We start from the raw sequence: 26721 nt of genomic DNA on the forward strand, positions 1-26721 counted from the left end.
CAGTAGTGTAATGAAAGTCAACTTTTCTTACAGCTTATTGTTTCTGCACCCCTCTAATTATGATTCATGAAACAGTCATTGACTTGCATAATATCTACTGTTTCCCAAAAGGAGGTTTTTGTAAAAGTAATTGTTTCATGAATTGTGTGTTAGCAATTGAGAAAACTGTAATGTAACTGTATTAATCTTGTCGGTGTATCATTATTATAAATAACTTTACCTTTAACTCTAAATAATGTGAAGGATATAAAATGGGCGTATAAATATCATGTTTATTGGCATTTATGAAACAGAGGGAATTATTTAAATAATGTAAAATGATGCATTCTAAGTGTATGTTCCCATTTAAATTAAATTATTTTACAGTTAAAATTACAAATTACTTCATTAGTATCTTGCCAATCTAGTGGAACATTTTTGTGACAAAAGTCACTTCAAAAAAACTTTCAGCAAATTATCTTTTTTACTAGCCTATGTTTCATATTATAGGCCTATTCTATAAACCTCACAAGGAATAACTGTCCAATTCTATAATGGCTGCTTTTCTAACATAAGACAAATCCGACATAAGACAAATTGACCTCAAATCGAAGCATGAGCAGAGTCTATTTGTCAATTGTCCTTTAAGCCACTTTAAGATAAAATTATGCAATGAATTGTGTTCATTTACAGTACAGTAGAGTAGTTTATTATTATTATTATTATATATTTATTTATTTTTCGTTTTATTCATTTTGTTCGGGTGTCAAATGTGGCCAGTAAACCCACCCCTTTCTGAACAGACAAGAAAGAAACAGGAACAGTTACTTCATTCTGTTCCTGACACATGATGGATCTGCGTGTCTCTGTTGTTCTTCTGTTCATTTTTCTCACTGGAGGTACAAAAAAACAGCAAGTATTTAATTATATATATATATCATTTGGTACACAAAGGGAGGTCACTAAATGTCTGTCTCTGTCTTTAAGGATACTCTCTGAAGTGTTACAAGTGCATATCTGCTCAGACGGGTTCCTGTAATGCAGTAGAGGAGACATGTGGAGATGGAATGTCCAAATGTGAAAGCAAAACAGTAGAACAATCCATTGGTAAGTCCAGTATGATTTAGAAATGTACAGTCATAGTTTACTGAAAGTGATGACATGAAGTGTACTGTATTTGTTAATCTCATCAAAAAGTTACAATTATTTGTCTATTACAAGAGGTATATTTGCTGAAATTGGTATCATATAGACATATTTTTATTTGTATTTATTTTGTATTTGCAGGTTCCAATAAGGTGTCTATCACAACTAAACGGTGTTCAGCTACATGTGAAGCTGGGACCCAACAGGCCCTGACTGGGTCAGTAACTACCCAGTGCTGTAACACTGACCTCTGCAATGCTGCAGGTATTGTTCTTCATATGATCATGTGCCAATTTGCATGCATATGTTTTTCCGATCACAACAACTATTACAGTAAGTTAAACACATGAAATTGATTGATTGAGAGTCAGTACAATCTTTAATTACAATTATTATTAGCAGTAACATTAAATAACAGTAATTTCTTTATTCTGTTGATCAGATGGCGTGTATAAGGGAAGCTTCCTGCTTCTGTTGTCTCCTCTGCTCTTCTACTTCCTGTTTCAGTGAATCCAGCTGCGCTTCAGATTCTACAGCTGCAGCAGAAACTGAATGATACACATATTTCTATTCTTCAATAAATAAATAAAGCTTGTCAATCATGAAAATGTGCTTTTGGCTGTTCAATTATATGGTTAACCAATCAAATAATTGAAATGCTTAAAACAATATAACTGTAAACCATAACACAAGACAACTTACTACATAAGGAGATTTTTTTTCTTACCAAGTCATACACCCATACAACCACAGACTCATATGTCACACATGCAATACACACACACACACACACACACACACACACATCTCACATATAGATGAAATATAACAGGTTTAACAGAAGTATATATAATGAGAAATCATACGTTTGTTTGTGACTAACATTGTACAGAGAATTTTGTCGGAGAGCATTCATCTCTAATGAAATAATGATCTGAAAATAAGATGTAAAGTAAGACTCATCAGTTTAATAAGATTAAAGATTAAAGCTGCACATTTCATAACACCTGTAGTGATTACTGAAGATCTGAGGAATGATCCAAAATATCCAGACAAAAAAATGTGAAGAAATGGCAAAACTTTACAACAAAGAGCCATTAGTTAACATTAGATAATACATTAAATAAATGAGCATCACATTTGTTACAGTATTTACTAATATTTGTTAATATCAGTTAATAAAAATACAACTTATCACCTTGTTCATGTGAGCTCAGGCCCATTAAATAATATTTCCAGATACAATTTTTGATTTTAATAATGTACATTGTTTTATTAACAATAAATAATATAAATAAATGTTTCATGAGTATTTTTCAGTGTAAATTCATTTTATCTGATACAGTAATATTTAACTAATGTTAAAATGTATCTTAAAAAGAAAAAAAAAAGAGACTCAATAAAAGATATATGTAATATATTGTATATAATAAAAGATAATCAATATGTTTACTGTAGTATTACAGTAATTTCTGAAGCAATGTTGATATAAAAATATTTCATAAATATAATCATAAAAGTAATCAAAATATACTGTACATTTAGCATGTTTATTATGAAGCAAATGCTGTTCCATATGTCTTTAATAAGAAACAGCAAGCAGAGAAGGGAATAAAACCAAAGAAGGGAATTTTCTTTTTTTTCTTTTCAGAAGACCACTCATGCGACTGTGTAAGAAGCATCATGATTGTTTTTCCTACACAACAACACCCACAAAACCACTAACACCATAACCACTTTTGCCTGTTGACACACAACACACACTGATGCTTCTCTTCTGTTATTCTGAGCTCTCTTTTAAATGGCAAACTGTAACAATAAAACTTAAAAAACTGTTATATGGTATACAAACTGATCAACATTCAGGACATAATATGGATAGATAAAGGCTTTACAAGATATTCACTCTTCACGCTTTACATTTTACCCTTGGGTGATATCAGGAAACATGGTGTTAGCTGATGATACTCAGCTACATATTTCTTTGCGGCCTGGTGAAATATACCAATTTGAAAAACTAACGGAATGCATAGTCGGTTTAAAAAAAATGTTAAATTCTGAAAAAACAGGTGTTAATTATAGGACCTAAAAATTTTGCATGTAATAACCAAGAATGCTGTCTAAGACTTGATGGCTGCTCTGTCAATTCTTCGGGATCAGTTGGGAACCTAGGTGTGCTATTTGATAGCAGCCTTTCCTTAGAAAGCCACATATCTAGCATTTGTAAAACAGCATTTTTCCATTTCAAAAATATATCTAAATTATGACTATGCTCTCATTGTCAAATGCAGAAATGTTAATCCATGCGTTTATGATCTCAAGGTTAGATTATTGTAATGCTTTATTGGGTGGTTGTTCTGCACGCTTAGTAAACAAACTACAGCTAGTCCAAAATGCAGCAGCTAGAGTCCTTACTAAAACCAGGAAGTATCATATTACCATAACCATATTAGCTCCGTCCTGTCAACACTGCAATGGCTCCCTATCAAACATTGTATAAATTATCTTGCTTATTGCGTTCTCAAAACTCAGGCAATTTGATAATACCTAGAATATCAAAATCAACTGCGGGCAGCAGATCCTTTTCCTATTCAGCGCCTAAACTCTGGAATAACCTACCTAAAATTGTTTGGGAGGCAGACACACTCTTGCAGTTTAAATCTAGATTAAAGACCCATCTCTTTAACCTGGCTTACACATAACACACTAATACGGTTCTAATATCCAAATCCGTTAAAGGATTTTTAGGCTGCATTAATTAGGTAAACAGGAACCGGGAACACTTCCCATAACACCCGATGTACTTGCTACATCATTAGAAGAATGGCATCTACGCTAATATTTGTCTGTTTCTCTCTTGTTCCGAGGTCACCGTAGCCACCAGATCCAGTCTGTGTCCAGATCAGAGGGTCACTGCAGTCACCCGGATCCAGTACGTATCCAGACCAGATGGTGGATCAGCACCTAGAAAGAACCTCTACTGCTCTGAAAGACAGCGGAGACCAGGACAACTAGAGCCCCAGATACAGATCCCCTGTAAAGACCTTGTCTCAGAGGAGCACCAGGACAAGACCACAGGAAACAGATGATTCTTCTGCACAATCTGACTTTGCTGCAGCCTGGAATTGAACTACTGGTTTCGTCTGGTCAGAGGAGAACTGGCCCCCCAACTGAGCCTGGCTTCTCCCAAGGTTTTATTCTCCATTCTGTCACCGATGGAGTTTCGGTTCCTTGCCGCTGTCGCCTCTGGCTTGTTTAGTTGGGGTCACTTCATCTACAGCGATATCGTTGACTTGATTGCAAATAAATGCACAGACACTATTTAACTGAACAGAGATGGCATCACTGAATTCAATGATGAACTGCCTTTAACTATCATTTTTGCATTATTGACACTGTTTTCCTAATGAATGTTGTTCAGTTGCTTTGACGCAATGTATTTTGTTTAAAGCACTATATAAATAAAGGTGACTTGACAAAACTGAATCACATGAGGGGTATACTGATGCAGATGCACACAGTACTGGCCAGCCTTTTCTCACAGCATACACACACACACACACACATACACAGAACCCACATAACCTGACAGATGTAATGGAAATATGTGTCATGACTCATGAGGAGTCACACGTGTCTGTGACAGACGCAGACTTTGTACAGATAAAGGTTCAGAGGAAAGTATAACTTGTCTATTGCCTCCCTTGAGCCCAACTGAACAGAAGTGACTTTAGTGAATGATCTTGAGGGAGTCAGATTTTACAGACTCTTCAGTTTAGTTAAAACACCTAATCACATTACACTAATTCATCGCAATGATCAAAAAAGAAGTATTGATACTAATAATATTAAAAATACAATAACTAAAAAGTTTGTACAAAGATGCTCGTTACTGTGCTTTGTATTTATGTAAATATATATATATATATATATATATATATATATATATATATATATATATATATATATATATATATATATATATATATATATATATATATATATATATATAAACAAACAAACCTAAATTGCATTTACAATTCTCAGAAGACTTCCAGAAACATCCTGTTTTTCTGACTCACCGATCCCAGCCGGCACATGACCAACTTTCAACGTTGAAATATGGTTGAAATAAGGTCAGTTGATTTAACGAAACAACTTTAAAAAAGTTTAATGCTAAATGGTTGAAAAAGGTTAACAAACATTTAAATTATTTATATTAAATTATTTAAGATTATTATTATTTAAATAGGATTTTAAAATATTTTAGTCATGATACCTATTCTAAAATCTAAAGGTATATATTAAATATTATCATCATTAACAACAATAAAACTAAATACATTTTGTTGCTTTATCTCACTGAAACAATTCCTATTGGTAGTTTTATTTTATTACTTTGATCATGATCATGATGATTCATTTAAACTTTAAGTTTTCATTTACCTGTACATAAGCACAGTGTAGTTTTAATGTTCAAACTGTATTTACCATGGTAAAGTGGCTGACAACAATTAATATTCTTATTAGAATAAAACTGCCTCATTTTTGAACTGTAGAGCTGTAGCTGAATAGTTTGGCCTACTACGCTGCTGAAATTTAATGTTGGTCATTATGGTGGAACTTAATATTTAATAACAAATATTTTCTGAAGTGGTACTTGGTATAAAAAGTTTGAGAACCAATGGTTTAAGAAATGGTATAAAATTAAATCCTGCTTTTTAAGAACTTTTCAGTAAACCATTTCTTCTTTCCCCTTGTAGAGTCATTAAATCATCCAGCTTATTCTTGAAACTTTGGTAAGAAATTGTTCATTTGCTACAGTACATTGCACTGTCATTCTGGTAGAGATTCATTGATCTTTTGTGATAGGTTTTGATTGTACTTAGTTTAATAAAAATGTACTGAATTTTGTGTAAAAGTGCCCCTTCTCACACCCAAAACCAGTTGTCTGTTGATGAGAGTCTTAAACAAGGACTGGTGGGACGTGGTCCTGTTCCACTTCACATACCCTGAGTAAAAGGGGAGTTTTATAAAGACAGGACACTTATTTATGACACTTAAGTCACCAGGAAGAACAGCTCGTTCTGCGCACCATACGTCATTACGCTATTTCTACGTAACTGTGCATGCACAGTACTTTCCCGTTTCGGTTTTCAATCCGATCAAGTGTTTACATGTCCTCTCGCTTGGATTATAAAAGGGATTATCCACCCTTTACAATCCGATCAAAATTTTAGTCGATCTGGTCTATTCAATCCGATTGAAATGTTTACATGTGACTTTTATTCTGATTGTGCTTCTAGTCCTATTACGATCGGATTACTAGTGTCCATGTAAACGCACCTATTGTAACCGGGGGCTCTGAAAACATTGCTTGTGAATAATTTGTTCATATTGTAAACTTTCATCTGAATACATTAAATAAGTGTTGAATAGTGTTGTCCACTTTGTTTCCAACCTCACTGTTGCTGAACTCTAAAGTGAAAATATTGTGTGATTTATTTTGCATTCAGTTTTCAGTTAAATATATTTCACAATATCAAAGTTATTGTGAAACATTGTGAACATACCTAAACTCACCGGTTAAATCTTATGTGCCCTCCAGAAGTTTGCGCTCTGCAAGTGAACGACGCCTTGTGGTGCCATCACAAAGAGGTTCAAAATCACTCTCACCGACCTTTTCCTGGACTGTGCCCAGCTGGTGGAATGACCTCCCAATCTCAATTCGTACAGCTGCCTTTACTCATTTTCAAGAAATATCTAAAGACTCATCTTTTTCGCCACCACTTAACCAACTTATACTAACACTTTTCCTTATTTTCTTGTCTTTCATATAAAAAAAAAAACCTGGCTATGCATTCTGTACTAGACTAACTGAGACTTGTCATGGCACTTGTAAACTGTTGTTGTTCTCTTGTTGACCTGACTACTTTTGTTCTCATTTGTAAGTCGCTAATGTGATACATTACAAAAACATGTTTTTTTACAGAAACTGTAGTTTTCCACCAGAATAAAAGATCAACTGGTTTCAGTCATAAAGGTACAACAAAAGGTCTTGCAAGTGTCGCAAAAAAATATGTATTTATATGCCAAATTATTTTACAAAATATCAACGATATCAACGTCATGATTTCAACGTTGATCCAATTTGCAAAATCGAAAGGTAATTCAACGTTGTACCATAGTACCTGACGTTGTTTCAACGTTCACATGTCCATGTCTGCACTGCTTTTGAGTATGGAGGCTTTCAAAACCATGTGCAATGACCAACAATTGATCTAACATGAAAGTGAAAGTCGTGAAATTTGCCAGGTATGGTAACCCATACTCGGAAATTGGTGCTCTGCATTTAACCCATCTGAGTGCACACACAAAGCAGTGATTAGTGAACACACCGTGAACAAACCCCCGGAGCAGTGGGCTGCTATTTATCCAGCGCCCTGGAGCAACTGTGGGTTCAGTGCCTTGCTCAAGGGCACTTCAGCCATGAGTATTGAGGGTGCAAGAGAGTGCCGTTCATTCACTGTTGCAGATTTTTGTAGCTGAACTTATTACACATCAGCTACAAAATAAACACACTCATTCCCTTATCTTACACCACAAGAGCTTGTGATTAAACCAACAGAAAACGTATTTACTCTTTGGTTAAAGAAACAGTTCAATCCAAATTGAAAATTTGCTAAAAACTTACTCACCCTTGGGCCATCCAAGATGTTCATTAGTTTTTCTTCATCAGAACAAATTTGGAGAAATGTAACATTCCATCACTTGCTCATCAAATTACATTTACATTTAGTTATTTAGCAGATGCTTTTATCCAAAGCGACTTACAAATGAAGACAATAGGAAGCAATCAAAATCAACAAAAGAGCAAAGATATTAAAGTTCTATATCAAGTCTTGTGGAAGTACATGTAGCAAGGTTTTTTCATCACACTGAGCAAAATGATGAATGCAACTCTTTTGTTTTTGCCCCCATTTTTCATGAGCTGAACTCAAAGATCTAAGACTTTTTCTATCTCCGTACACAAAAGGCGTATTTCTCTCAAATATTGTTCACAAATCTGTCTAAATCTGTGTTAGTGAGCACTTCTCCTTTGCCGAGATAATCCATCCACCTTACAGGTGTGGCATATCAAGATGCTGAATAGAAAGCATGATTATTGCATAGGCTGGCCACAATGAAATTGCTTTAAACTTTTATAATTTACTGCTGCTGCGACAGTGGAAATAGACATTTACACATGATATTTAAATTGTTTTTGTTTTCTTAGAAGTTTTAAATTAGGAAACATAAATTTAGTATTTTCTCTCATTTTTAAATTAGAATTAAATTTTACTTCCATTTGACACTGAATCAGAAAAACAGATAATATAGGGTAGGGCTTAATTTTCTATCAAGTACTGAAGAAGCTGAAGGAGTGTCGTTTAATTAGATGTTATATTTGTTGAAGAAATAAAATAAAACTTGTTTCCCTCCTTTAGATCCCAGAATATGGTCACCAATGGAAATAAATGTTACTATTGTGATGTGAAGAGCTGCTCAAACATAATGAGCTGTTCAGGGAGTGAAGACCGCTGCATTACAATAACTGGAATCTGGAAAAGGAAAAAGAGTCTAAATTTGTGCCTCTTCAACATTAATTGGCCCTATTTTTGAAACACAGACCTTTATCTTTAAAACAGTATACTAATGACAAAGTCATATACTGTGTTCCTGTAGCTCAAGTGGTAGAGCATTGAATTAGAAAGCACAAGGTTGGGGGTTTGAACCCCAGGGAACACATGTTAGGAGAAAATTGTTAGCCTGAATGCAATGTGAGCCGCTTTGGATAAAAGCGTTTGCCAAATGCATAAATGTAATATATCATGAAATCAGAATAACTAAACTTTTTTTTTTTATCAGGAACTTGGGGAGGCCAGCCAACGGTTGTTAAAGGCTGTGTTTCTAAATCTATTTGTGATTCCACAACATTTTCTAATGATGGAGGCATCTCATGCTGTGAGGGGAACCTGTGTAATGATGATAAGAGTGTTACCCAAAACGTCACCGAAAGCTTCATCCACAGCTTTGTGTATAATGGTGCTAAGACTGTCACCCAAAGCTAAAAGTATACCGTTACTGACAGTGTCACCTAGAGCTTCATGTATGAAAATGCTAAGAGTGTAGCCCAGAGTGCTGACGGTGCTCGGAGCATCTCTCAGAGCTTCCTGGTCCTCTGCTGTTCTCTGCTCTCCTTCATCCTGCTGCACTGAATCCAGCAGATCTTCACATCTACAATTACACTGCACTGAATATAGAGCTTGTATTTTTTTACTATCATTACCTGAAATTATCACAAATATAAATCCCCTACGGGATCATTCTGCTGTAAAACAAAATTGAGATCTGAAGATGAAGGCTCTGGTATTGATCCAGTTTTCATGATTCAATTAAATTTTCAAGCTCACTGTTTCAAATTTTTTTAATGAAAAATACAGTATTCCTACAAACAGTATTCATGTCTTTTAAATGGTTCTACTATATTACTGTTTTTTTTTTCACACAAAACACTACTGTAGAAACAAAAAACACCAATTTCAATACCAACACTTTCTTAAACACCTGTTTGTAATCAGTGCTGGCCCTAGCATTTTAGATAGTAGTCAAAAGAGACCACAGACATTGCTGACAGGATACCACATTCGTAAAAAAACAAAACAAAAAAAAACGCATCATTATATTAGCCATCAAAAATTATATCAACGGTATCAAAACATTAGCATATAACATTACAGAGACACATGTCAGTAAAAGTATTCAGTTGCCAAGTATGGAAGGGTTTGTTTAACTTATCTAATGGCTCAACTTACCCCACCCTCCCCTACTTCCATTGAAGATGAGACAGAAACAGGCTCAGAGAGTGAGGGAGAGCCCACTCTTATCAAAAAACTACAATATCGTCAATTATCACAGAGTGTGCTAATTTCTCTTTTAATTGTATATTTTTAACAATTGGATAATTTGTATTAACAAGCACCCGCCCTCCTTGTGCCCTTTTTTTTGGTTTGGGCCACAGCCCCTCAAAATGTCTGTGCACGGCCCTGGCACTGATCAAATGCATGATGGGAAAACGACTGACTGACGTCACAGCTTAATGCTCATTGGTTCAGAAAACAGTGATGCTGCGTTCTCTTCTAGATTTGATATATATATATATATATATATATATATATATATATATATATATATCGTTTTCGTTTTAGAATGTCCCTATAACTGTTAACACAAATATGGTTCTGGTAAGTGCAACCCAGCTAACCTGTTTCCCAGTAACCCTATTGGTCATTGGACTATTACCAGTAATTCATCTGTCAAATAATTAAACTAGCGGTTGGTCGTTATCGGTGTTAACGTGCTGCGTTAAAGTGAGACTCTTGTGAGTGTAAGGCCCTGTCCACACGGACACGGGTATTTTTATAACCGTGACTTTTTTTACGCGGTTCGGCCTTTCGTCCACACGAAAACGCAGTTTCAGGGCACCGAAACCAAACATTTTTGAAAACTACGGCCAGGGTGAGCATTTTCAGAAACGCCGGTTGCAGTGTTGTCGTGTGGACAGTATAACCGGGGTTTTTGCCTTGCGACGTCAGAGTGTGCGCCGTTATCCGCTGTGTTTGACGTCAGATTGTGCGCTGCTGACTGCTTCTGATTGGCCAAGGTGACTTTACAATTTGGGTTATATCGCCGCCTGCTGGTGTGGCCTGCTCTTGACAGCGCTTGATAGCATGTTTTGGCGTTTTCATGTGGACGGGATTTTTTTTTTAAACGCAGGAGGAAAAACTCCGGTTATAAAAATACCCGTGTCCGTGTGGACTAGGCCTAAGTGTGTGAGTGGGTGACACAGCTTAGCGGAGTGAAGGTAATGAGTCCGGGAGAATGGAAGTGGCGCCCTCTGGTGGTGAGAGGGAGGAACGCCGGGTCCGGACTCATGACAGTCTTTGTAATCTTTAATCAAAATGTGGACATTTACTTCCGCTCTGGAATAGTATTCCTTTTCTGATAACGTCAGTTTGACGGCTTTGGCAGAATATCCTTAAACACACCCCTCCAACCGTTAGATTGCTATGAGTGAGCGACAGAAAGGAGGAGCGCAAACATGAAACCTCAATATTCCGTTTCAGATGGAAATGGGCTAGTTGCACAAGATGGCGCCGGTGAGTTTCAGTGAGGCGAGTGTGTGCATACTTATTTCCGGTCTTGCGACGCTCGCATTGACTGTAAGGGAAACTTACATACGAAACTTGGCTAGATGTATATAATTAATGATATTCAAATTTAACAGCCGATAGTGGTATATCAAAAACATGGGGAAACATCCTCCCAACATTTTGCGTAGGCTACCTCTGTGTGGAAATTCATCAAGATACAACGCGGAGATTGCGTTATTCTTCTGTTGATTATGCGATCAGCGTCAGGACAGGTCCACGGGGATTTCTTCTTTCAAACACAAACCACTCAAATATGCAATACTTTTCATTTTCGAAGAGCTGGTTTTGTTCTGACTGTTATGTAAGATCAATGTTTCTGTCTGTCAAACAAGACGCAGAGATTTCTGATAAAGCATGTTTTATTAACTTTATTTGATAACATAATTTATAACTAACTGTACAATTAAACGTAATATAATTATGGTTGGTTTGCCTTAAATATGCCTTCATGTGTGTTTTTATCTATGTTTATTTGTTTTGTGAAAGATCTGCAGCATAAATCATTATCTGTCTATGAGCAGCCATGTATATTGTTATTCTTTTGCATTAATTATCAGATTAAACAGATATTAAAATTAGTCACGTATTTTTTACTGTGTAAAATAATAAAATATGTTGTGAAAATAACGATGAAACAGACTGATGTATGTGTACAATTGAGAAATGGATACTTCTGAAGATAAATCGCAGCCCACGTCTCACGAGGTAAATATTTCATTAAAAAAATAAATAAATAATGCAAACATTTTCGAGAAATAAGTAATTTGTACATTCACATATTTGGTAAGATAAAAATACATTATGTAGCTGTGTATACAAACCATGAGTTCAACTTTCATCTCGTGAACAGTAGGGAACATATGTATTTAATCAAAGAGTATAGAAGTAACAAGAGGCGAAACTCAATAGAACGTTCCATAGCAACAAACGCACCCATGCGCAGAGCTGCAGCTCCGCCATCTTGGACTGAACGCAACACAGCTGTCATAGAATTGAATGATACCGGTTCCAATTCAAAAGCGGTTGAGGGAATTAAATAGTAGTTTCTAGTTTTTAATATCTCTATAGCAGACATCCCATGTCTCTAAAATGTGAAACACAACTTGTTCAGATTTTTTGCTTTCATTTTCTTGCAGTTATAGGGTAAAATATATTTTGTAATATATATATATATATATATTCAAAGCATTCTTGAATTACAACCATTTAAGTTTGGATAGTGATTTTCATGTTTATGCGAAAAAAGGGTGACAGTTAAAGGGTTAATTTAGTGATAACAATGAATTAATAAAGCGGTCATTTGCCAGGTCAGGTGTTCATATATCTCTGAAAATATGCGATTTAAAAAGCCCATATCGAGTCTTGACCCAATTTTGACCAAATACATAACGTTAGCAAACTGTTACTGCGGTCATGGGATAGCTTACATAAACGTTACAGCACCTGTTATTGTTGACGTTAGCTCACTTTAACGTTGATAAAACACTTTTCTATTTTACCTCTCTGAATCTTTGGGGAATCTAGCCTATGAAATGCTAGTTGCTTGGTTGTACACTGATAGTTGTTACAGTTGATGGCAGAACACTGTTTTCTTTGTTTCCAATTTACAGGGTGGACTATTGTAATGGGCTCCTCACCGGCCTTCACAAAAAGACCATTAGACAGCTGCAGCTCATCCAGAACACTGCTGCCAGGATTCTGACTAGAACCAGAAAATCTGAGCATATCACATCAGATGTGCTAAAACACTAGTCACATTTAAATCTAGACTCAAAACACATCTGTTTAGCTGTCATTTTCGAACTGTTTTTAAATGTTTTAATCATTTTACAAGTTTTAAAATTGCTTGTTTTATTTTTGTTATTATTTTTCTTCATGATTATTTTACTTTCTTTTATGTAAAGCACTTTGAATTACCGTTGGTTACGAAATGTGCTATATAAATAAACTTGCCTTGCCTTGCCTTACAGACATAATGTTAATGCTGCAGTGTATTCTCTTGGTCGGCGTTACGTCACAAATCATGTGACCTGCATAGCAACAAGCCGCCGCCGTGTTTGAAGGGTAAAACAAACCGAAGGCAATCAAGGCAAAGCCCGAGGAAAATCAAAAAGGTATCTATTCACAGAAGTTTTGTTGTGGATTATGTCAGTTATGGATACTAACAGACTACTTTGTATTAATGATGAATGATATCTGTGTATGCGAATGTATGTCTGTGGTGAGAAGTGAAGTGAATGTAATAATAAAACACTCATGTAAAGCTCTTTGTGACTAACGTTAACTAACGTTACATGTATGTGAAAGGCGCTAGCAGCTATACAAATACAGATCTTCTTTCTTCTATTACAGAATGTCTTATCAATATATAGAAAGTCTACTTGCGCCTGCATTGACCAGGTACCACAGAAAGCTGTCGCTTGTAGGTTTAACGTTACAATCTTGTCCCTATCGACATCCAGCTGAGTCCTGGGAGAACAACCCAAAGGCATGGCCCAGGCTCGAGTATCCAGACATATACAATTACCTCATCAAATACCCTGGTATGAACACCATGTGTACATACCATGTGTCCTACACTTGCAGTCATGTTTAAATACCCATCAAGCATCGATTACATTAACTATGTTCATTTAGAAAAAAAATATATATATATGTTTATTCAAAAGCACTGTGTTACACAATGGCTGTAATGAGCTCAGTCTGTCAGTGGCACAGCTTGTACAGTGTCAGTGAGGGACACAGTTTTTTCATAAAAGCAAAAATAGACTAACTGCAGAAACGTATCTTATTCCCCACACAACTAGTGCATTTCATTGTTGCTTATCAGTCTGGCTCAGTTACCTTGCTAGGTATCATATAAAATGAGAGGTCACTCCTCTTTACGCTGTTGTTTGTGCAACTAACAACACAACAGTTTTTAGGCATGATTCTCGGCAGTTTTCTCGACAGCTCTGCGCTCGTTTGTCTTCCGCTTCGTGTTGCTTAATGGCGAGCGCTTGTTTGTTTTACCCTTCGCCGCGGTTGCTATGCGGTGCATTATGGGAGTAAAAGTCCCGGATGTCCGACCTCGAGAATACTGTAGTTCTGCCAACGGTAAAGCCGTTGGTTCAGTCCAAAATGGCGGCAGCGGGATAGCAGCGCCATCTAGCGATTGTTGTCAAAACTGCAACGGAGTTTCGCCTCTTGTTACTTCTATACTCTTTGATTTAATTCATTCACCAGACCCAAACATACACAAGTTTCAAATCCACTGGCTCAGTTAACATTTATAGTATAGTAATAATAGCAGTGTATATCTTATCTTGCACCTGAAGTGATATTATAAATCCTCTAAACATATAGAAGTTAATATTTTGACTTCTCCGGTTCTCTGCACTGACGTTTAGCACAACCGGAAATATCTACGCACACACTCGCAAGACCGGAAATCCAAGATGGCGGAGATGCAACTAGCCCATACGTCACTAGTGATGGGATTTATGGCTCTTTGAGGGGATCCGGAACTTCGCGATCCGTTCCTTTCAAAGAGCCGTTCAAAAGAACGGCTCTTTTGGCTCTTTTAAATATTTAGTCAGTTTTAAGAAGCCAGCTTGGAGGCATCTCAGTTTATCCTGGAAATAATCACTGGGAAGAATGATGAGGTGAGATTTGTAGTCAAATAATTAAAACTCAGATATCACACACCAATATCTGAGTTTGAATTATTCTGAAATATTGATTATTACCTCATTTGTCATGTGTGGACTATATTCCATAGGGTTGCACAAATCCCTCTGCTTAGACAGTGACATCACTATTTTGGATTTACCTTTAGTACAAAGTGTGTGTGTGTAAAGCTACGTTGACTTATGTTATTCATACAATACCTACTCACCAATAAACATCAAAAACAAAGCCAGCTGCAATGAATTTCTGTGCAAAACAGCTTTTACTACAAACACTTCCACACAAGAACATTGTTATTACACAAGAACATTTTGATAGAAAACAGAAAATATTTAAAGTAGATAAAATTAGAATAAATAAAATGGAAATGTCTACATACTACTACTACTGTAAACTTTGCAAATAGGACATCAGCCACTTCAAGTCAATGAACAATAACAAAGTGGGCTGCAATGAATGTCTGTGCAAAACAGCTTTTTTCAACGCTCTTACCCAATGACAGAGGCATGCAGGGGTTTTTTCCACTGGAGTAGTCACGTGAAGGATGCGTGCACAACTAATAACATCACGCTATAAAGGGTTGGCCTGCGCTGGGTGCGCCCCTCCCCCTATAACTGTTCTGTCTCGCGGAGGAGCTCATTTGTGTGCATCTGTGTGAAACGCATAGGAAAAAAGAACGACAGAAAGAACGGCTCCCCTCCAGCCGCGACTCGGCTCCCATCGTTCATGTTTATGAGCCGTTCAAAAGAATCGGTTCGTTCGCGAACGTCACAACTCTATACGTCACTACACTGAAGTCTGCAGCAACTTCCAGTTCACGTGGACTTTAATAATGACATTTCCATTTGTTCAAATGTTCAGCTGTCGGGGGCTCCCTCCCTATTGCTACGCCTCTGAATACAAAAAGTTTTATTGAAATTTTAAATGAACTGAATTAGAAAAATGCTTCATTTTTTCCTTTATCTTTTGTTTTGCAGCTATGAGAGGATTATCAGTAAGACTCTTCTTTCTAATGTGACATTAATGAACAATGTTTCCATCAAAACAATGCACACTTAAACTGGTATTTCCTATATTGTCCATATATTTTTGGTAACATTAGTATTAAAATGAAAGAAAAAAATTCTGTTGGCTGTCTTAGTGGGACCCTGAACGTTGGTAATGTGAAGTCACCTTCTTTCTGCTGTGGCACACACTTTTGTAATGCCCAAGATGCTCGAGGCACTGGACTTCAGTGATCATGTGAAAATTACTATCTTCTTTAAAGTCAACACCTATTTTCCATATGACACATTTTTTTAAATGTAGTGGGACCTGGGTAATATTTTTCCTCCTGCAGATCCCAGCTCACTTGTCCCCAATGGTAAATACATGTTACACTTAATTGTTATGAGGAGAGAAGCTCAAACAGTGAGCTGAGGAGTGAAGACCGCTGTGTTTACAGCAACATGTGCGAATCTGGAAAAGGAAGATTAAAAGCATCATTTGTGCAGTTCAGATATACCAATATTGACCAACTCTTATCATCTCTAAAGCTTTCTCTTCCTTCTTTCCTTTAATCAGTAACTTAAGAAGGCCTTTCGTCGGTTGTAAAGGGTTGTAAAAGGCTGTGCCTCTAAATCTATTTGTGATGCAGCAGCATCAGTTGGTGAAGTTCAAGGTGTCTCATGTTGTTCAGGTAATCTGTGTAACGGTGCTCAGAGCGTCTCTCAGAGCTTCCTGTTCCTTTGCTGTTCTCTGCTCTTCACAATCAGACACACTGCACTGAATATAGAGCTTACATTCTTTGTATCATCATATCATTATTCAAATGACAAAAAAAAAAAAAAACTTTGGTTAAATGTTGTAACTGTTGCTTTAATAAAGTTTAAAACAGCAGGTGGCAGCAGATGATCTTTTGACCTTTGCACCTGTTGACATCAAACAGCCCAATATTGTTTTATATCAGAACTATGTTGTATTAATGTGCTGTTCCTCTATTAATACCATTTTTAATGTTTTTCAAATATGTTTTTTATGCTAATCAAAGCTGTATCTATTTGATTAAAAAAAATATTTTAATATACTTTGAAATATAATTTATTCATGTGAAGCAAAGCTGAATTTCCAGCATTACTCCAGTGTCAGTGTCACATGATTGTTCAGAAATCAATCTAATATGCTGATTTATAATCAGTGTTGTTAACAGTTGTGTTGCTAAACATTTTTGGGACCTTGTGATATTTTTTTCAGGATTAAATGACAAAGTTTTTTAAAAGTTTTAAAAATAATAATAATACATAAACATAAAGTTTAAAGGAACAGTGTTTACTCAAAATATATATTTTGTGTTACAATATAAAATAGTTTGTTTATATATATATATATATATATACATATATATATACATGTATATATGTGAATGTATGTATAATCATGAGTATTTTTATCATATTCTACAATCTTCCTTTTTATAGGCAAAATTATAGAAAAAGTAGGTCTTAAGTAGTTTTTAATCAGCTGAACAAATACTTAAACTCAAATGGATACCTGGACAATTTCCAATCTGGTTTCCGACTGCATCACAACACAGAGACAGCACTCATTAAGATAATAAAATATATTCCCTTAAATTCTAACTTTGGCAAAATATCGGTGCTGGTATTGCTAGATCTCAGTGCTGCATTTGATACTGTCGATCATAACATACTACTAGAGAGACTGGAAAACTGGGTCGGGCTTTCTGGGATGGTACTCAAATGGTTCAGGTCATACTTAGAAGGTAGAGGTTATTATGTGAGTCTGAGAGAGCATAAGCCTAAGTGAACGTCCATGACATGTGGAGACCCACAAGGCTCAATTCTTGCACCGCTCTTGTTTAACCTGTATATGCTCCCACTAATTCAAATAATGAGAAAGAACCAAATTGCCTATCACAGCTATGCTGATGATACCCAGATTTACCTAGCCTTATCTCCAAATGACTACAGCCCCATGGACTCCCTCTGCCAATGCACTGATTAAATTAATAGTTGGATGTGCCAGAACTTTCTCCAGTTAAACAAGGAAAAAACTGAAGTCCTTGCATTTGGAAACAAAGATGAAATGTTCAAGGTGTATGCATACCTTGACTTTAGGGGTCAAACAACTAAAAATCAAGTCAGGAATCTTGGTGTGATTCTGGAGACAGACCTCAGTTTCAGTAGTCATGTCAAAGCAGTAACTAAATCAGCATACTATCATTTAAAAAACATTACAAGAATTAGATGTTTTGTTTCCAGCCAAGACTTGGAGAAACTTGTTCATGCCTTTACTTTAACAGACCACTCAGATCATTAGGATCGAGTCAGTTAGAAATACCAAGGGTTCACACAAAACAAGGGGAGTCCGCCTTTAGTTACTATGCCGCCGGCAGCTGGAATCAGCTTCCAGAAGAGATCAGATGTGCTAAAACACTAGTCACATTTGAATCCAGACTCAAAACTCACCTGTTTAGCTGTGCATTTATTGAATGAGCACTGTGCGATGTCCGAACCGATTGCACTGTATATTTGTACAGTGCATATACTGTATATTTACGTATTCACTGTATTTTAAGTAAAATCATTTTCTATTTTTAACTGTTTTAAATTTTAAATAAGTCCATTTTAAAATAATTTCCAAAGTTTCAAAATTGCTTGTTTTTATTATTTTACTTCATGATTATTTTACTTTCTTTTATGTTAAGCACTTTGAATTACCATTGTGTACGAAATGTGCTATATAAATAAACTTGCCTTGCCTTGCCTTACCTTGCCTATCTCTAATTTCTTTTATACAAAAGAAATAAATTCCATTGATGCATCATACTTTTTAGTTTATGCCAATTTACTCTAAAAAGGCAAGTAATCGGCCTGGTTGACTCATGTATTTGCTTAGTGAATGGGTCATATGAAAAAAATAAAACCACTAAAAGTTGCTCAGTGTGGTGTCAGGAACACAATTTTAATAATAAATATTTTTTTGCAAATGTATTTCTTAGTATGACTGTTAAAGGGTTAAAAAAAACATTAACAATCTAAGATGTAATATTTTTTTTTAATGTTGAAACCTTTGTACCTTACCTCTCCCTATGTATATGATTCAATGTTTGTAGGGGATTTATAAGAAAAGGAAACCTTTGGTTATTGTGGAACAGGATGTTTCATGTCCCAACCAGTTTGTGTGGATGCAATTAATAAGGAATTGCACCTGTTGTAATCCTTCACCGAAGTTGCCCAACACTGCTTTATAGGATAGTTCAATGTAACAATATTGTATACTGTGTATATATACTGTATGTGTGTGTGTGTGTGTGTGTGTGTGTGTGTGTGTGTGTGTGTGTGTGTGTGTGTGTGTGTGTGTGTGAAAATATCATAAGAAAATAATATTAATAACCTAGTTTTTCCAATAGCTTTCCATCCTCATCACTAAGTCAATACTGAAATAATTCAATAGACTAATTTTCTTCTGCAGAACATAAAAAGATGCTTTTACCCTCTACGGTACGCAATATGATAACAATGAGGAAAAAAAAATATTTGTCATGTTTTTCCTGCTTAAAATTGAACACTATAACAATATCAATAAATATTTTCCTTATTTTTAAATGTATTTATTTTTTAAAAGTTGGTTGACTCAAGACAAAATTCTACCACAATTGATAAATGAAAACATTTGTCATTTTCATGCAGAAACAAAATAAATATATTTATTGAAAACTAATTTCTTTAACCAAACACTCCTATAAACAAATTGATCTAGTTTTTAATGTAATTTTAACACTGAACCCATCTTCTTTTGGGTTCCACAGAGGATAAGTCAAACTGGTTTGGAAAAAAACACGAGCAGCTGATGACAGAATGTTCATTTTGCAGTGAACTATCCCTTTTAAGATGGTTTGTTTAAGCAGACCTGTACATTCCATGCAATTCCTTAATCCTCCCTTAATAATTAATGGGCAAGTAAGTAATGCAAGCTGAAGTTTCATTTTCTAGAAATGTTCTGTTATGCTTTCATTTCTCATGAAAGACCCTCCTCTTTGAAAAGCTATAAAATGAGCACTGAAACAGACGTTATTTCATTCACACCCTGATCGAAGATGGATCTGCAAATCTCAGCTTTTCTTCTGTTGCTTCTTTTCACTGCAGGTACAACGACAAATAGTGTTTGTACTGATATTGGGTACAAATACAGATTATTGAGATCTCTCTTTGTTTTAAAGGACACTCTTTCAGCTGTTATGAGTGTATGGGTCTGACGGGGTCTTGTTCAGATCAGACGGTAAAAACATGTCCCAGTGGATCTTACAAGTGCATGAGTACAACAACAGTGGTACAAGCTGGTAAGTCCACAACGTAACTTCTCAAGGAACTGCTGAATTCTTCACAGAATTTGTTTGCAATCAAAGATTATTCTATTTAGATCTCTGCCATTGAATTTGTTTCTCGCAGGTTATAACATTATAGTTTGTATAAAAATGTAATCAATATTTGAAACAAGAAATTCTACATTTTTACATTTATAAATATATTTTCTGTCAAAATAATGTGTTAAACTGGTCTTTCTTGAACCATTAATGTTTTAGATGACGTCACTGGTAAAACAAAGATTAAAACCTGTGTTGCTGACTGTCCAAGTGGATCCATGAACTTTGGTTTAGCAAAAACATCTTTTGCGTGCTGTAACACAGACCAGTGTAACGTCCAAGACGCTCCAGGTATCGTACTCTACTGACCAAATGCAAATAACTATCTTTAAAGTCAACTTCAATTTTTCTTCCAAAGGACATTCAATCAGGAAATACAATGCAGAGTGCGCCTTGTCAGTTATGAATAGATTGAGTGGAGCAGCTAACAGAGTGTTATTTCATTAGATGTTATATATTGTAAAGAAAAAAATTATATATATATTTTTGTTTTATCCTGTAGATCCTTCCAATGTCCCCAATGGAAAAACGTGTTACTACTGTGATGACAAGAGCTGCTCAAACATATTGAAGTGTTCAGGGAGTGAAGACCGCTGCATTAAAGCCTCAGGTGAGAATCTGGAAAAGAAACCAGTTATTTTATCTCTCTTATGTTTTAGCATTTGATACAGATAACAAATACTGATTTAATATCTTGGAAAAACCTCTCTTTTCTTTCTTTTCATCAGCGACTTTCGGTGGCCAGTCAGTGGTTATGAAAGGCTGTGTCTCTAAATCTATCTGTGATGCTGGATCCTCGGTTAGCGATGTTCAGGGTGTCTCATGCTGTGAGGGGAATCTGTGTAACGGTGCTCAGAGCGTCTCTCAGAGCTTCCTGTTCCTCTGCTGTTCTCTGCTCTCCTTCATCCTCCTGCACTGAATCCAGCAGATCTTCACATCTACAATCAGACACACTGCACTGAATATAGAGCTTATATTTTCTCCGTACAATGCATCTTTTGTGTCCTGGTATGTTTTTTTTTTTTTTTTTTTTTTTGATGTGACATTTTTTTAAATAAAATACTACATTACCTCTTTTCTGCATTAATATTTTATATAGCTTGTTATACTTAAAAAAAAAAAAAATCAGAAATATTACAGAAATGAAAATACATACTCGTTATTTACACAACAAACATGTATGATAATTATTCAATAATGCAAACAGGATTTGCATTATAGGTAGGTCATGAAAGCAGTAATAGGAAATTTAAGTTACATTGAGAAGTAATATTTAAAATTAAAGTAAGTTTATTTTTCACTCAATCCATTTGGTGTGTGCAACCAGCATGAAAGGTAAAAAGTATAACTTAATACATCATGTGATCCACTACTGGAATGTGTCTGTCAAAATAATGAAAGTAATTTACAATAACAAACTTGATGATTGTGACCTAGAAACACATCAATTTTCTTGAATTCATGTAAAAGTTTAATCTGGGTTTTCTAACTCAATTAAAATGTACTGTAGAGAAGGATATATATTATTAGCAATATACTCTGCTCTAGCCCTCATGTACTGTTCGAAAACAGGTGACTGCCTCTATCGTCCGGGTCAAAATTGACCCATATTGGATTCAGTGTAGTTCCTCAAAAATTACGATATGAAAATAAAAAATATATATACAATCAACTAAAAAACAATAAACTTTTAAAATCAATACTTTTCATACATAACAAAGAATTAATATCTGAATTTATGATTTATATAAACCTTTTTATCCACTACTTTTGACTGCCACTCCCGTGAGATGTTTGCGATTACACATATTTTAACAATAATATCTGGGTCTAAACCTAAAGTAATCTTGACAAACTATATATAATTTGAAAGGATTGGACTCTAGTTTTCATAGAAATGAAAGAGCAATAGATAAATGACAATAGATTCACCATTTGTGATTTGGTGCCAAATGTTTTTATGTGTTTTAGAGGTTGAATTCATAACAAATATCAAAGTTACTACCCAAACTATTTCTGAATAGGATGTCTACTTCATAAATATTTAGAAAATTATGAAATATATGGTTCAGAACACTCAAACAATAAATGGAAATCAAGAGTTCCTGTATATCAACTAGTGGATAAGTTTGGTACTGCATCCACAAAATCGTACTAAAAGTTCATCAGTATATTGAAACTTTGCATGCATGTTCATGACACTAAATTAGAAAAACTCACAAAATTGGTTTAATAGTATTTCAGATAGATTGAATAAGGAAATTATAGCTTATATTTACCATCTTTGGCTGACAAAATATTTTTCTGTATTGAAATAGTATACTTCAAGTTTATTTTATTACGTAGGCTATACTTAAGTAAATTTCAAGTATATATTTTTAAGTATACTTTACGTAGAAAGTATACAAATATCATGGTTCTAGTAGTATACTTGAAAGTTTACTGTTGCAATACTCCTTGGGGCTAAATTGGCTCACTTTCTAGTATATACAAGTATACTATAAGTCAAGTCAAGTCTGTTTTATTTTCAGTTCTTCCACATGTACAGTACATACATACTCAGACCCTTTGGTGCATACAGATAACACTAACAGTAGAACATTAAATACAGATAATAAGATAAAATATTATTTCATTATTACAAAGTTTGTTAAGTATAACAGTAGCAAACTTTGAGTACACAACTAGTTTACCTCTGTGATTGTAGTTTGTACTGCAGTTATACTAAAAGTACAATTTGAAGTATAATCTCAGTAAACTACTAGTTTAGTAGTTTTATACTGCAAGAATACTCACAAGTTTTTTTTGGAGTGAACTTTACATCATACTTTAAGTATACTACCATGTCCTTATTTAAGTTTTAATTTGTATATATTTTGTTATATGAATATCTGAACATAAAAAACATCCAAAGAAAGAACAGGGTATCTGCTTGTAAACAAAAACACTTTATTCTAGCTTCATGCATTCTTTTTTTAAACACTTTGATGTGGGTAAGTTTCATAAAAAATAAAGAAATATCATTTTGAACAAAAAACTGAAAAAAGACTATGAATTGGATTCAGAATGAATGTGTTAGTATCTGTTGATTCTTTTTCTTCTTCACTTGTGTTTTTTGGGAAATTCTGTACAGAAGATATGTACTAGCGCCCTCTACAGTATAACAAAGAAAACACGGATTCTACAACCCGAATTCCGGAAAAGTTGGGACGTTTTTTATATTTTAATAAAATGAAAACTAAAAGACTTTCAAATCACATGAGCCAATATTTTATTCACAATAGAACATAGATAACATAGCAAATGTTTAAACTGAGAAAGTTTACAATTTTATGCACAAAATGAGCTCATTTCAATTTTGATTTCGGCTACAGGTCTCAAAATAGTTGGGACGGGGCATGTTTACCATGGTGTAGCATCTCCTTTTCTTTTCAAAACAGTTTGAAGACGTCTGGGCATTGAGGCTATGAGTTGCTGGAGTTTTGCTGTTGGAATTTGGTCCCATTCTTGCCTTATATAGATTTCCAGCTGCTGAAGAGTTCGTGGTCGTCTTTGACGTATTTTTCATTTAATGATGCGCCAAATGTTCTCTATAGGTGAAAGATCTGGACTGCAGGCAGGCCAGGTTAGCACCCGGACTCTTCTACGACGAAGCCATGCTGTTGTTATAGCTGCAGTATGTGGTTTTGCATTGTCCTGCTGAAATAAACAAGGCCTTCCCTGAAATAGACGTTGTTTGGAGGGAAGCATATGTTGCTCTAAAACCTTTATATACCTTTCAGCATTCACAGAGCCTTCCAAAACATGCAAGCTGCCCATACCGTATGCACTTATGCACCCCCATACCATCAGAGATGCTGGCTTTTGAACTGAACGCTGATAACATGCTGGAAGGTCTCCCTCCTCTTTAGCCCGGAGGACATGGCGTCCGTGATTTCCAACAAGAATGTCAAATTTGGACTCGTCTGACCATAAAACACTATTCCACTTTGAAATAGTCCATTTTAAATGAGCCTTGGCCCACAGGACACGACGGCGCTTCTGGACCATGTTCACACATGGCTTCCTTTTTGCATGATAGAGCTTTAGTTGGCATCTGCTGATGGCACGGCGGATTGTGTTTACCGACAGTGGTTTCTGAGTATTCCTGGGCCCATTTAGTAATGTCATTGACACAATCATGCCGATGAGTGATGCAGTGTCGTCTGAGAGCCCGAAGACCACGGGCATCCAATAAAGGTCTCTGGCCTTGTCCCTTACGCACAGAGATTTCTCCAGTTTCTCTGAATCTTTTGATGATGTTATGCACTGTAGATGATGAGATTTGCAAAGCCTTTGCAATTTGACGTTGAGGAACATTGTTTTTAAAGTTTTCCACAATTTTTTTACGCAGTCTTTCACAGATTGGAGAGCCACTGCCCATCTTTACTTCTGAGAGACTCTGCTTCTCTAAGACAAAGCTTTTATAGCTAATCATGTTACAGACCTGATATCAATTAACTTAATTAATCACTAGATGTTCTCCCAGCTGAATCTTTTCAAAACTGCTTGCTTTTTTAGCCATTTGTTGCCCCCGTGCCAACTTTTTTGAGACCTGTAGCAGGCATTAAATTTTAAATGAGCTAATTAAGTGGATAAAAGTGTAAAATTTCTCAGTTTAAACATTTGCTACGTTATCTATGTTCTATTGTGAATAAAATATTGGCTCATGTGATTTGAAATTCCTTTAGTTTTCATTTTATTAAAATTTAAAAAACGTCCCAACTTTTCCGGAATTCGGGTTGTAGGAGCACAAGAATAGTTCAAGTACATTAAGACTTTTTTGTAAGTATAAGTCAAGTATATTTAAATATCATTTTAATATATTTCTGAGGAGTACATAAAGCCCATTTCTGAGAAGTACATAAAAAGTAAACTTAAAAAGCATACTTTCCTATTTTTGGTTTAAAAGAAGTATACTAATAGCACACTTGAATAAACTTATTTTTGGTAAGGGTAGCAGCACCATCTCCATCAGTCAAATATATAAGCTGTGGATCCTTCGGATCCATACATTCGTAATAGCTGAAAGAGTATCCTTTATTAATCAAATAATGAGTGAGAGAAAGTGAAAAAGACATTAGTGATCGTACTCGGTTACTAGCGTAACCTCGGTTCCCTGAGATGAGGGAACGAGTACTGCGTAAGCTAGCTTACGCTATGGGAAAAGGTCCCCTTTTCTCGAGAATATGAAGCCAAAAATTATCCTTAATTTTTAAATAATGTAAAACGCAGTGCTGCAGCACAGCAGACCCAAGCGAAGCGGCTCGCGCGCTTATTGGCTGTGCTGCGGCAACTGCAGCAACCTATGGTGAGGCGGGCGGAGAGGAACGAACCAATGGGGGCGCTTCGCGCCCATTGGACGTCAGAGCGCGCCAAAATAGGCGTGGCTGGAACTATATAAGCCACCGCTTCACCATAGGGATCAGGTTTTAAATCGACTGAAGCGATCACCCGGTCCGAGCACATAGCACGGCAGGTTACGCAGTACTCGTTCCCTCATCTCAGGGAACCGAGGTTACGCTAGTAACCGAGTACGTTCCCTTTCGAGAGTACTCTCGTACTGCGTAAGCTAGCTTACGCTATGGGAACACAATGTAAAACGCCGTGCGTGCTCGGGAACTTCGACCTGTCACAGCCCAAGGCGAGAGCCCGGGGCTTTATAGCAGGAGAAATCCCAGTCCCAACAGCCAACCTTAGTGAGCTTTATATAGGGAACGAAAAAAGGGGGACGTGATAAGGCTTAGCACGTCTATATAGAAAGTACCCTGGCCTGCAGGGCAGGGACTTGCAGATTATAGAATCTAATAAATGTGGACGGAGAGGCCCAGCCTGCCGCCGCACAGATATCATCCAGTGGTATCCCGCAGGACCACGCCCATGACGAGGCCATACCTCGGGTGGAATGGGCTCTGATGCCGAACGGGCAGTGAAGGCCTTTAGATTTGTAAGCCAGCGAGATAGTGTCTACTATCCATCGCGATAGGCTTTGCTTCGTGGTGGCGAGACCTCGGGTGCGCCCACCAAAGCATATGAAGAGCTGGTCCGACCTCCTGAATAAGGCGGAGCGCGCAATATAGGTTTTGAGATCCCTGACGGGGCAGATGAAGCTCGCGTTGCTTTCGTCGCTTTGCGAGGAAAGGGCTGACAGCGAGATGACCTGCGCTCTGAACGGTTTTGAGAGCACCTTGGGGACATAGCCGTGTCTTG

General features: G+C 36.1%; 3 protein-coding genes across 4 annotated transcripts; all 3 read left to right on the plus strand.

The window, feature by feature from the left end:
* Positions 1-765: 765 nt before the first annotated feature.
* Positions 766-1800, plus strand: LOC132116641 (lymphocyte antigen 6F). 2 transcript variants are annotated; one of them, XM_059525499.1, is made up of 5 exons: positions 766-878; positions 967-1086; positions 1267-1389; positions 1568-1645; positions 1716-1800. In XM_059525499.1, the coding sequence occupies exons 1-4, from the start codon at positions 827-829 to the stop codon at positions 1633-1635; spliced, it is 363 nt and encodes a 120-aa protein (XP_059381482.1). In that variant the 5' UTR covers positions 766-826; the 3' UTR covers positions 1636-1645; positions 1716-1800. The 2 variants fall into 2 exon arrangements, with proteins under 2 accessions (XP_059381482.1, XP_059381483.1); XM_059525500.1 differs by lacking the exon at positions 1716-1800 and having other exon boundaries at positions 1568-1701.
* Positions 1801-8622: 6822 nt separating this feature from the next.
* Positions 8623-17285, plus strand: LOC132116511 (urokinase plasminogen activator surface receptor-like). Its single transcript, XM_059525396.1, has 3 exons — positions 8623-8753; positions 16643-16835; positions 17280-17285. Exons 1-3 carry the CDS (start codon positions 8623-8625, stop codon positions 17283-17285), a joined length of 330 nt encoding a protein of 109 aa, XP_059381379.1.
* Positions 17286-20054: 2769 nt separating this feature from the next.
* On the plus strand, positions 20055-21547 carry LOC132116642 (urokinase plasminogen activator surface receptor-like). The gene is made up of 5 exons (XM_059525501.1): positions 20055-20194; positions 20269-20388; positions 20632-20763; positions 20975-21082; positions 21201-21547. The coding sequence occupies exons 1-5, from the start codon at positions 20146-20148 to the stop codon at positions 21389-21391; spliced, it is 600 nt and encodes a 199-aa protein (XP_059381484.1). The 5' UTR covers positions 20055-20145; the 3' UTR covers positions 21392-21547.
* Positions 21548-26721: the final 5174 nt, after the last annotated feature.

This window comes from Carassius carassius, chromosome 36 (assembly GCF_963082965.1).
Source record: "Carassius carassius chromosome 36, fCarCar2.1, whole genome shotgun sequence".
Taxonomy (NCBI): domain Eukaryota; kingdom Metazoa; phylum Chordata; class Actinopteri; order Cypriniformes; family Cyprinidae; genus Carassius; species Carassius carassius.

Excerpts from the sequence above, each read along its gene's own strand:
- LOC132116642 (XM_059525501.1), top strand. The coding sequence starts at position 20,146 with ATGGATCTGCAAATCTCAGCTTTTCTTCTGTTGCTTCTTTTCACTGCA. Across the intron at positions 20,195-20,268 it reads GTTGCTTCTTTTCACTGCAG|GACACTCTTTCAGCTGTTAT; the intron begins GTACAACGACAA and ends TTTGTTTTAAAG. Across the intron at positions 20,389-20,631 it reads AACAACAGTGGTACAAGCTG|ATGACGTCACTGGTAAAACA; the intron begins GTAAGTCCACAA and ends TTAATGTTTTAG.
- LOC132116641 (XM_059525499.1), top strand. The coding sequence starts at position 827 with ATGATGGATCTGCGTGTCTCTGTTGTTCTTCTGTTCATTTTTCTCACT. Across the intron at positions 879-966 it reads GTTCATTTTTCTCACTGGAG|GATACTCTCTGAAGTGTTAC; the intron begins GTACAAAAAAAC and ends TCTGTCTTTAAG. Across the intron at positions 1,390-1,567 it reads TGACCTCTGCAATGCTGCAG|ATGGCGTGTATAAGGGAAGC; the intron begins GTATTGTTCTTC and ends TCTGTTGATCAG.
- LOC132116511 (XM_059525396.1), top strand. The coding sequence starts at position 8,623 with ATGGTCACCAATGGAAATAAATGTTACTATTGTGATGTGAAGAGCTGC. Across the intron at positions 8,754-16,642 it reads AGGAAAAAGAGTCTAAATTT|GGTTGTAAAAGGCTGTGCCT; the intron begins GTGCCTCTTCAA and ends TCGGTTGTAAAG.